The 12,724-nt window shown below is 40.4% G+C and overlaps 1 protein-coding gene across 2 annotated transcripts in view; it reads right to left on the reverse strand.

The window, feature by feature from the left end:
• LOC122563775 (trans-2,3-enoyl-CoA reductase-like) overlaps window positions 1–12,724 on the reverse strand; it is a 134,756-nt gene that overhangs the window by 33,495 nt on the left and 88,537 nt on the right. The window contains exons 6-7 of one of the 2 annotated variants that reach the window (XM_043717998.1): window positions 5,960–6,065; window positions 1,787–1,859 (exon numbers count right to left, since the gene is read on the reverse strand). In XM_043717998.1, the coding sequence (XP_043573933.1) occupies window positions 1,787–1,859; window positions 5,960–6,065 (179 nt within the window). The remainder of the gene's footprint in view (window positions 1–1,786; window positions 1,860–5,959; window positions 6,066–12,724) is intronic. The other variant, XM_043718005.1, reaches the window with a different exon arrangement.

Genomic DNA, 12,724 nt, shown 5'->3' on the forward strand with positions numbered 1-12,724 from the left:
TGCCTGCAATGTATAAGATAGACAATGTTGGCTGAGTCACATGAGTACCTGCCATGTACACGGTGGGAGGTGTTCCCACGCCTAATAGTGGTATCTATGTCCACAATCTGACACGTCTTGCAGCGTCCACCGTGACAGGGTTGTATGGAGTTGTCCTGAGAGCTGGGCAGTTTGCTACGAACAATGATTTGTTTGAGGTTTGGCGGTTGTTTAAAGGCAAGTAGTGGAGGTGTGGGGAAGGTCTTGGTGAGGTGCTCATCCTCATTGATAATGTGTTGCAGGTCTCGAAGAACATGGCGTAGTTTTTCAGCTCCTGGGAAATACTGAACAATGAAGGGTACCCTGTCAGTTGCAGCATGTGTCTGTCTCCTGAGGAGGTCATTACGGTTCCAGAAACTCAGCACCCATGGACCAGTCGAACCGGGAACTTTCCTCGTCACAATGGACGTTTCTGCACTCTACACCAGCATCCCCCACAATGATGGCATCGTGGCAACAGCCTCAGTATTCAACACCAACAACTGCCAATCTCCAAACACCATCCTACAACTCATCGGCTTTATCCTTGATCACAACATCTTCACCTTTGACAACCAGTTCTTCATCCAGACACATGGAACAGCCATGGGGACCAGATTTGCACCCCAATATGTCAACATTTTTATGCACAGGTTTGAACAAGACTTCTTCTCTATGCAGGATCTCCAACCAACATTGTACACCAGGTACATTGACAACATTTTCTTCCTCTGGACCCATGGCGAGGAGTCACTGATAAAACTACACAGTGACATCAACAAGTTTCATCCCAACATCAAACTCACCATGGACTACTCTTGACTATCTGTCTCATTCTTGGACACACGCATCTCCATCAAGGATGAACACCTCAGCATCACACTCTACCGCAAACCCACAGACAACCTCACAATGCTACACTTCTCCAGCTTCCACCTAAAACATATTAAAACAGGCATCCCCAATGGACAAGCCCTACGCGTACACCAGATCTGCTCAGATGAGGAGGAATGTGACAGACACCTGGAAGTACTCAGGGATGTCCTCACAAGAACGGGGTGCGATGCCCAACTCATCGACCACCAGTTCCAACGTGCCACAGCAAGGAACCATAATGACACCCTCAGGAGACAGACACGTGCTGCAACTGACAGGGTACCCTTCGTTGTTCAGTATTTCCCAGGAGCTGAAAAACTACGCCATGTTCTTCGAGACCTGCAACACATTATCAATGAGGATGAGCACCTCACCAAAACCGTCCCCACACCTCCACTACTTGCCTTTAAACCTGAGAATGCAATTTTTAAAAAAAGGTTTTGTGAATTACACATGAAAGAAGTGAAACTATCATGGTATTCAAACAGATGAAAGACTTAACAATCAATTTTTCAATATATAATTTCAGTTACATCACACTATAAATTTTTGCTATAAATTCTATCACCTCCACTATCACCTGCTGAAGGAGCGATGCTGCGAAAGCTAATGTGCTTCCAATTAAACCTGTTGGACTATAAGCTGGTGTTGTGTGATTTTTAACTTTCAATGCGTAGTCACTGTTTAAGTTATCATTGCAATCCTTATTTAGTAATCACGGGTTACTATCAAATTAGTACAATTGAAAGCATGAGGGGCACATATAAGAAACAAATCCCTTTGTTTACTACATTGATTCATGAATAAGTTTTGCAAAGTCTAAACTAAAATATAAAACTAGAAAACATTTTTTGACAGGTAGATTCTAAATCATGCAATATACGTGACCTACTGGGTGGTGTATATAAAGGATGATTGATATAATAAGCCATCCACATGGTGAATCCCCAATAAAAGGCACATCCCTGGAAATAAAAGAAAACAATAAAGTTAAACAGAATTTATGGGTTTAAAATTGCTTTAAAAGAATGTGCCCTTTGAAAGAAGAAGTTTTGGAATTTAAATTGACAAAATTGGTAGTTTCTGGAAGCAGATTTTTTTTCCATTTTTTCCTCAAATAACAGTACTTCAATATGACAAAATTATTGATCAATACATCTCATGAGAAAATTAAACTAAACTTTCATTTCTTCATTTTCTGACCTTTCATTCAGGAGTTCTAATTTAACAGCTTGTGGTTTAAAAAGTTTAAAGTCCAGTTATTATTCTTTGTGTTGATTCAATCTAGTTTTTTTCCAGAAATAAATTAAGTATAGTTATATAATAATTTCTCAATAATACTTAGAACTCATACAAAGAATACTATTCCATAACTTTCAAGCAGTGTAAATGAGATATGAAACTTGGTTCATCCATCTAAGCATCACTATATCCTTTTGGCTTTCACAATTCTATGTAGCTAGGGCCAAGGTTGGTTTGCTGCTAGTGCTATTTTCCATTTAAATGTTCCCCCATTTCTACTGAGCAGCCTTGTATGAATATATAGCCCGAAAACAAATTTGATTTTCCAACCTCTTCTTCATCTACCTACCACTGACACTGTCAATCATTTTCTATATGAATATTTCAATTTGCTAGTTATTAACACAAAATGTAGTCAATAAATTACCTCTTTTTTAGAGTCTTTCTTACTCTTTAAATAACATTTATTGTTAGGTATATAATTTTCTAGGGAAACCACATGCTGAACACAAATATTGAAGTCTCATGAAGAATGCTGATATCTCATGTCATTTCCAATGCTAAGGCATTGGATTTTAGCAATCTAAGCTTTGGGCAGTTTGTCCTGCCTGGTCAGTTTAGAGTTGTGGATCACGGTCAATCCTCAATGGAAGAGTAGCTCAAATGATCCAACTCCTGCTCCTATGTCACATGTTCACAAAGAAACACTGGCTACTGGATAATGAATAACGTGTCCCACAGCTTATTAGTAGGACCACATCTGGAGTACAGTGTACAACACGAGGCTCCTTATTCAAGGAAGGATTTTCAAGATGGCGGCGATGTAGTAGTTCTACGTTAGGGTTCTTGGCCTGGGGCTCATCTGCTTCTGTCTTCTTTCTTTGTTTCTTTTTATTCTTAATTTATCTTTAAAAGCCTTGTGTGGCATCTTCAGCAGGGTGAGAGCAGGTTCAGCCTCCCTACCGTGGCAATAGAAACAGCTGCTCCCAGTGAGCAGTGGTGGTAGCTAAGGCAATCGTCTTCCCGGGTCTTTTTTTCCACAGGGGGATGTGTTGGTTGGGACCAGACCCCAGATTCACGGCCAGCTCTGACTCTGGTGCTGATGTCACAGAGGCTTCAATGTTGTTGGCGGAGGAGGCTGATGACTGGCGGCAACATTTGGAGGACAATCAGAGGGGACCAGGAGGTCAGATACTAAGTCCATGGCTCCACCTCCAGCATGGGAGTGTCGGTGACAGCAGAAGCGGGCCCATAACTGAGACCCCGGAGCCCATTAGAGACCACCGCAGGTGTCAAGCAGCAAAGGAGGATAAGCAGAGGGTAACAAGATGAAGAGGGAATGATGAACTCTATTGCAGTAAACTCTTGCATTTGCACTCAGTGTTTCAAGATAGCACTGGAGCATTGCAAAACCTTGCAGTTTGCAACACCCAAACACTTTTCACTGTATTTTTATATATACGTGACAATAAATTTAAATCTAAATGCGACAGATGCATTTCACAGAAAGTTGACCAGACTAATATCTGGAATGGGAGAAAGTGAGGACTGTAGATGCTGGAGATCAGAGTCAAAAAGCATGGGGCTGGAAAAGCACAGCATCCGAGGAGCAGGAAAGTTGACGTTTCAGGCATAAGCCCTTCATTAGGAAAGGTCCAGTTGTCTTATGAGGTGATGTTTGGCCAGACCATATTTTTGTCCGTTAGTGTGTATAAGACTAAGAAATGACTGAATTGACATATATAAAATCCTAAGGGGTCTTGATGGGGTAGATGTGGAGTGATATTACCCAGTGTGGACAGATTGTGAACAAGTGTTCACTGTTTCAAAGTAAGAACTTGCCCATTTAAGACAGAGATGAGGAATTTTCTTTTCCTTCTCCACTGTATCTTGAAACTCTCAGCAGAAGCAGAATTTTCTGGTTTTTTTTGAAAAGGCAAGGAAGATAGCTTTTGAATGAGCAAGGGAGTGAAAAGTTATCTTAATAGGTAGGAGTATAGAGGAATCAGATCAGCCATTATTCTATCAAATCGCAGTGTGGGCTAAAAGGAATAAGGAGCTGATCCATGTTTTAATTTGTATTTTTGAAAGCTTTTGAAAATATTTCAGCTATTGAACAGAGGTGGACAATAATCCAAATCACTCAGTTTTTGAGATCTGCAAACTCTTAATAGAATCCGAGAATTATCGTATTAAAGGAGGCATGGTTTGAATTCCACCAACTCCTGCACTAAGAGGGATCAGTTGGATTTCAGGTATACTCTGGGATTGGAAGTTCAGGTCAGAAATAAGGGGTTCACTCCTCGCACAAATTAAGTAGGAACAGAGTGGGAATCCAACAGTGATAATTGTTGGAAAATTTGGGCCAAAATGCTTTACTCAGCAAATTAACTGCAGTGCAACTGTGGATGTCACCCCAAGATATATGCACACATTATGTGGGCATTGTATCACCCACAACTTAAGGCTTGCCACAGCTGTATAAAGCTTTGGTTAGGGTGCAGATGGAGTACTCCAATATATTTTGGGCAGCACATTTCATAAATGATATATTTGGACTTGCCAGGACTAAAAGGGTTAACTTATCAATCCTGGTTACATAGAGAGGGTTTGTAATCTTACCAATATTTCAGTTGTATAAGTGAAAAAGCTATTAATTTAAGGATAGGGAGCAACTGTTTGCTATGTAAGGTGGTGGTGGTGGGGGGGTGTCCAGCTGGAACAAACTAGCATAATCTTAAAGATAGAGCTAACTATTCAGCATGATGTTGGAAAGCACAAAATGTGAAAACCTGTAAACCATTCCCTGGAAAATCTGTTGAAGGTAGAATGATTAAAAATTCCCAATAGACACTTGAATGCAAAAGGCTGATTGGTCTATTTCTGGTCCTGTGCTTTTTCATGCTCCTGCATGTACTGACTCCTCTGGGCCTAGCACTTATCAAACCCTCCACAAGTTAAAATCCTTCTACTAATGACTATTAAATCCTCTCCTGGACTCAACAGATTTTACTCACCTGTTTAACTGTGTAGCCTTAACAATATAAAATGTTTTGAAATGTCAAATAAAGTAGTGTAATATTTGGTGTTAAAGATTTTCCTGAAATTTTACCTAAATTCTGCATTCCAGTCATTCTGAAAGGGGAAGACCTATGAAGGATTTTAACTGTTTGTGCAATTGGTTAATGTTTGATGACTTTTTACCAACTCCAGCCCTCATCTCCACAGTGACATTATATCACAGATCATATTGTCTCTCACCAATATTTATTGCTTTGTTTTTACTGAATTAGCATAAATGCAGTTAAACCTGCAAATCTGAATTATTTGCAATATATATTTACATTTTATGACACCTATTTGGATTAAAAATATGCCGGACATTTATAAAAAAATAGCTTTGAACAGGTTGACTTTCTTTATGAAAAATACTAACATATGTATCTAATAAAACAAAATGGCTGTGGGAGGCAGTACATTTCTTTTGAGAATAAACGAGATAAATCCTATGGGAAATAAAAGATAGATTACATGCCAGTCTAATATCTGTATTATCCATTGTTCAGCATCAGTGCTGTCCTGCATGACATTGTAACAGGTCTCTGAAAAACAAAAGTTAAAGCTCCACCACATACCATTCAGATAAAGATTTATTGAAGCTACCTCGTGATAACATTTGATTTTAATCCAATCCACGAGCTAAAACATTGAAGAAATTAATAATGTTCGAAAATATTGTACTGCACTATAAAATCACTATGGTGAGGAAAATGAAGGGGCAATATAGGAAATAAGGTTTGCTAATGGCTATGTTAATGCTTACCTTCAGCATCTTCTTCAGAGCTGTGTTTCCATTTGTAAAGCTGTGCACAAAGAGAGTTTCAAGGATTTGCTTGATGTAGTGAAGGGAGTGGCAGATGCAAGCTAAGCTTAAAGGCAAGGTGGAGGAAGAAAATATACAGAAGTAATTTAGAAAGGTAAACTTTTGTCAAAGATTTTGCATGTTGTGTCCATTTCTTGTCGTTTGAGTTATTATTGATATCTGGGTTTCTGTTGTCCTGCTTACTATACTGGAATTTAGATGGTATATTTGATTCCAGAAATTGCTTCTGGTTGGCAGGCTGAAAATTTCTACAAAATCTTAAACTCCATTGGAGCCAAAGGCATTAGTCATGAGGAACACAGATGGCAATATAATCTCCCAAGCTAAAGCAGAGATCTTTATCTGTCATAAAAGGATCCCACTGAAACACTGGAGAAGTCTGATCATCCAATTTCTAACCTGCTCATTAGCACAGTTCATAACACACACATCTGTCTAACAAGCAGTCAATCTCTGAAGTGAAAGCCAGCCTGTGGCTTAATCATTGTCGTCCTGCCTCTGACAAACACTGCAGTGTTAAAATCTGGCTCTGCACCATCCCATTTATAGGCTGGTGTCAAATGGGGATCAGGGTAGCTGGCGTGTATGGGAACTCTACCTCATCAGCTATAGTAGCCCAAAAACTTTCCTTTATATATGATTTATTACCCCAAAGCGCTGATAAAATGATGGTTGTTCATGGAACGATAGTTTACTTCATAGACTGTCAGATTGCTAAGCAAATTGTGCATTCTTTCACCACTTTATACTCTTCTGCACAGGAAGAGTGCAAAGATATGAAAATATATCATTTCCTCAAGTTAACTTGCAATATGCAAATGGTCTTCCAGTGGTGACTTCTGATCATTTCAATGTATCTCGTTTCTGTCCAATTCTCATTCAGAAGTTCATGTACTTATTTTTCTTTGAGTCATATTCTGCCTTGCTGAAATTTCACAATTAGCTCTTGCAAGTTATATTGTTTTGTGGTATCAACTGATTTCAGGCAACCAAACTACATGCTGGGCCAGAGTGCTCAAGGTGAGAAATCAGAGCCATAGGATTCAATCCCATAATGCAAATCACTGATGAAAATATGGTTAGTGTCCCAAAGCTGCTTGGCTCCCTACTCGTGCCAATCCAATTCTTGTACACAGCATTTCCAAACGTTTCTTTAAAAATCAGGACACATATAAAAAAAATTGGCTTGTAGTGACCCATATGCTATTTGCTAGGAATGCAGATTGATTTCATAAAAATATTTTTTCGAAACTTGAAGAGTTAATGATTTGCCAGAATCAGTTTGCGATGTTTGAAAACACTCAACCTCAAAATGAATTAAGTTTGTTTTGAGGCACAGGATGATGGCTGGAACAGATTAGTGTTCTAACTCATTTGGATTATAAGATGAAAGCATCAAATTCTAATTTCTTATGGCAGAATTTCTTCAACTTGTCTTCACCAAACACTGAAGTTTCCAACCAAGTTGGAATGGAAGGTGAAGAATGAAAATTCACCGCTTTTGGCAGGGAATGCTGGGTGGAACAATTGGCAGCCATGTTGAGCATCTGTCAGCTCCAAAAGCCTTGGGATTGTTTCTGTGTTTATGCTGTCAATGAGGAACATTGGCTGAAGAGCTTGATTTTTCAACAGTTAGCAACGACATGAGACACCCATAGCTGGTGTGCTGGGCTCACTGCTGACAAATTGAACTAATGGAATTGTGACTTCAGTGTGAAGAAAATAATTCAGTGAATAAGCACAGGGATTTTTGACATAAAATCGATAAGTCTGATCTCAAATTGTCTCACAATATGACCAGCTTGTTGATAACTAACAAGCCATGTTTGTCTTTCCATGATTTGGTGATTTTGTTTTCAGACAATGCTTAATCAACAGGGCCAATGCAATTGAGGCCTCTTCAGTTTCACTAATAAATTGCACTTGTGCAGATATGAACAAACAACTAGAAGTTAATTAATTCATAACCCTTGGGTAATTCCTGGCAGAAAGAGTATTATTGGGCATTGAAGAACATATTTTCCAAAAAGATGAGAGTTTTGAAAACATTATTGCATTTCTTGATCTCAGGGGATGACAGGGCAATGAAATTTACACAGAAAAATAAGTGGAAAATGGATTGCAATGGAAAAAAATGACATAAATAGCAGGTGGTGCATTCTCCTTATATAATCATGCCAAAGAGCTACCAGAGACATCATACATATTTTTAAAAAATATTTTCCATCCAATATTTCAGAGTTACTTCCACACACTGTTTGATTAATGTTAATAAGTTGATCCTTAGCTTTCTTCAAGAGTTAAAGCCCTCTCAAACTTCGGGACAATAATCTCAAATTAACCTGTCTGTTACTTACCAGATATGAGATGGAGATGGAGTGAGTTAAAATAATATGAAACACTAGTATCCCTCCAAACACCTTTTAATCCTGCTGCTTTTCAGCCATGTTCCAATACAAATCTGCAAGTTGCCCTCTCTGGAGTGGGTTCTGGGCATGGAGAAACCCAGAGTGTAAGTTTCCAAAGTTTTAGTTCAAGTATACTTGGGGGCCAGTAGTTTGCTGTACATGAATAACATGGCCAAGCAATCCCCAGGAATGTAACAACAGAATGAGAGAGGAGGAGCAGTCCTTCTCAGACAAGGATGAATTGGATAAGCCTGAAGAGCACTTGTGACTGTCCATTATTCTTTAAATGGTGCCAGGGCCATAGAGAGGCAAAAGGATACTGGGGAAAACTGAATAAACGTCTGATTCATCAAAGAGAGAGAGAGAGAGGTATCCAAATGACCATTGTGCTATCTTCAGAATTCCATTGTTAGTGGTGTAGATCAGCTTCCCTCCCAGAACCATCTCCAAATCTCAATTCTCTTCAACTAGAAGAGTGAGGAGAGCAGGTCTTTTTCACACAAGTGCAAACCTGAACACCACGGGAACATTCAGTACAAACTAAATGGGAAGCAGTACTTGTCTACAATAAAAGAAATGTCTCCTCTACAACCACCATTGCATATAGACCATGAGGCATGCTAGTATGTTAAGTTGTCTGACCAAGCTAGTTCCAAAAAATGATGTTTTTGTGCGCGTGAACAAAGTGAAACAAATGAAATGTGACAAATTTAATATCTTTAAAAAGATCCCACAGCATCTATGTGCTTTCACCAGTTTATGTTTACAGTCATCCACCTCAGTACATTCCTGACTTCGTAAACTGAGGTGGAAGAAGTCCATTCCATGAATTGCCGTATTGCCTTTGTTGGTAATAGATGGCATGCTCTTGAATTCAACTTGAAGGTTCCTCTGGGGATGTCTTGCACTGTTGCAGGAGTATTCCCCTTGAACTTGTCTTCTCGAGACAAAACAATGTCAATAATAGAGTCAATTCAGAGAGATAGCTCAACATGGATATCCTGAGAGGAATTCCCTCCGGTGCCAGGCACACAATCCTTCCTCTCAGTGTGCAATGGCATCTCTCTGTCGCTTTGGTGGTAAGTCCATGTGCCTCATCCCCTTCTTGCCTAGCCACTGGTGTATACAGCCTATGTTAGAGCAATGAAATGCAGGGCACAGTGCACCTGTTTTTATACTGCACCTGACTGTCCCTAACAGTTGCCAAGCTGTCCATTGAATAAGTCAAGCATTCGGTTACCTAGGCCATGGAAGAACACATGATTCAGAGATTCCTCTACTGTCTGCAGAAAACTGCTCATGACCTCTGACATCTCCTCCAGCTGTTTCTCTGCTTTTTGCTCTTTCTCTACCAGGCTTCATGCCTCCACAACCGGAGGGGCATCATTAATGTGAGGTTCAGCAGAGATCTTGTCCCCAGCAGTTCTTCATGTGATAGGGGACCCACCTGTTAAAGCCTCCTTCTGCTGCTGGGATGTATGTGCAGTATACTCACCACAGAGTGGTCCTGAGTTTAAATGCAAAAAAACCTCCATGACTTCTGTGGATATAACTGTGCTGATGGAGATTGTGGAAGAAGCAGATGAACGCGCATGTCTGTGCCAATGCTGACAACATGCCCAGAATTGGACTTTCAGGGTACTGTTATGGCACAGATTGGACTTGGGATTGCAAGGGCTATAGTGGAAAGTCAAAGAAAACATTAAAAATTAGTTCCTAATGAACACATTGCGTTTCTTCACATGTCCCCGCACATTCATGTGTAAGCACCAGGTTGAATGCATTTTCACTTGCATGCCAACTCATGCCAGCCTTGCCATTTTTGATCATTCAGTCATTCTTCTGTTCTTTGTGCAGTGTTTCTTCCTAGTTAGGATTGAGCAGCCACAGACCTGGCACTGCATCTCCAATCCTTGCTATCTTTCTAACTGGGGTCTGTTTCTACTGCATGACAATCTGCAGAGTTAGTGCTATATCTCACAAATACTCGCCTTTCCAACATGCATTCGCATCACAGATATTAGTCCAATAATAAATACATACATTCGATCCAAGCACTCAAGCCAAATTGTCTTGCATTTTGGTTTCAATCACCATGTAGTCCTGAGACTGAATATGTATTTGTATGCCTCACCTCATTGCTTACTTGCAAAGACACGTTACACACTGCTCCCATCTGAGGCCCTTTGAGAATATGTGACTGTACCATTTACCATGATAAATTGTAGCAGGTTGGTGACTCTATTCCTGTACTGAACCCAGGACTCAGGTTGCTCAATGATCTCCATCCAAGCATCTTTCATCTTAGTAGGACTTATTCATTAAATAGTAAGGTCCTAGGGAGTATTGCTGAACAAAGAGATCTTGGAGTGCAGGTACATAGCTCCTTGAAAGTGGAGTCGCAGGTTGATAGGATAGTGAAGAAGGCGTTTGGTATGCTTTCCTTTATTGGTCAGAATATTGAGTACAGGAGTTGGGAGATCATGTTGTGGCTGTACAGGACATTGGTTAGGCCACTGTTGGAATATTGCATGCAAATCTGGTCTCCTTCCTATCGGAAAGATGTTGTGAAACTTAAAAAGATTTACAAAGATATTGCCAGTGTTGGAGGATTTGAGCTACAGGGAGAGTTTGAATAGGCGAGGGCTGTTTTCCCTGGAGCATCAGAGGCTGAAGGGTGACCTTATAGAGGTTTATAAAATTATGAGGAGTATGAATAGGATAAATAGACAAAGTCTTTTCCGTGAGGTGGGGGAGGCCAGAACTCAAGGGCATAGGTTTAGGGTGAGAGGGGAAAGATATAAAAGAAACCTAAGGGGCAGTCTTTTCATGCAGAGAGTGGTACATGTATGGAATTAGCTGCCAGAGAAAGTGGTGGAGGCTAGTACAATTGCAACATTTAAAAGGCATTGGATGGGTATATGAATAGGAAGGATTTAAAGGGTATTGGACTGGGTGCTGACAGGTGGGACTAGATTGGGCTGGGATATCTGGGCGGCATGGACGAGTTGGACCAAAGGGTCTGTTTCTGTGCTGACATCTCTATGACTCTATGACTCTATAAATGGGAGAACTTTGGGCTGCCTTGAGAAAAGAGCCTCTCCTACCACTCCTGATGGTTGGAGGAACTTCTGTTGGAGTTGCCAGTCTCCAGCTGGGGCAAAGACAGTGCATTGAAAGAGCATGGATGTAAAAGGTGGAGGGAAGTCAGAATACAAAACCATACGTGGAAGGGAGAGAAGACAGGAAAGATTTGAGGTATGTAGTCTTGTAATGAGAAATGAAAAAAAGAATAACTGATCACATAGAAATGGACAGGAAAGTTGTGGCCTTCATGCAGAGCTGTCCCATTTGTCCTGGATGTTCCTTTATTAACTTCTCACGCTTACTACGTTGTCATCTAACAGTGGATACCACAAATGAATACCAATCCCACTGTATGATTGCAACTGTCTCCTGTATCCTCTGACGCCCCCAGTAAATTTGAACTGTGGGTGCTGGGGCTGGGTACTGACTCATGAGAAGTGTTCCCAATTCCAGTTCCACCATCGGAACCTGAGTACATATTATGAAATTCTAACTGTGTCTGCAGACAGCACAAGTATTCAAGGACCTCTCATTGGAGCTCTGGACTCAAAGATTGTGATTGACCATTATTATTACAACACACTGTACAAAGATCTTCACCTTCACAATGCTGTGAACATGGATCTCGTTGCTGTTTAAAAATGAGAAGGTGGCTTAGGCAGCAATGAATACATTTTTAAAAATCATTGCTTGATCCTTTGGTACTGAATCTTTTCAGTACATAGATCCTTTCAGAATCTTTTCAGAATACAGATGTGTGCGCTCAGGAATGAATCATTATATCTTCGATGAAGCCTTAAAGAATTTCCTGTGAAAGTCACAACTGTTGAGATGTTTGCCCTGTCATGACACCAGGTCATCTGTGCTTGCTCATTTTTTGGATAAGAAGCTGTGAACATTAGGATGTCTTTTGTTGATAAAGGGCAAAGCAGGTGAGTGAATATTTCTCTTCCATCTCCCTAAAGTTTGAATGGAAACTTCTGTATTGACAGCAACATATTGTATGGTCATGTTTACTGGTCCCATTTAAGATGCTGTGGGTAGATTCACTGTCGAGGAGAAAGTGAGGACTGCAGATGCTGGAGATCAGAGCTGAAAATGTGTTGCTGGAAAAGCGCAGCAGGTCAGGCAACATCCAAGGAGCAGGAGAATCGATGTTTCGGGCATGAGCCCTTCTTCAGGAATGAGGAAAGTGTGTCCAGCAGACTGC

This window comes from Chiloscyllium plagiosum, chromosome 2 (genome assembly GCF_004010195.1).
Source record: "Chiloscyllium plagiosum isolate BGI_BamShark_2017 chromosome 2, ASM401019v2, whole genome shotgun sequence".
NCBI lineage: Eukaryota > Metazoa > Chordata > Chondrichthyes > Orectolobiformes > Hemiscylliidae > Chiloscyllium > Chiloscyllium plagiosum.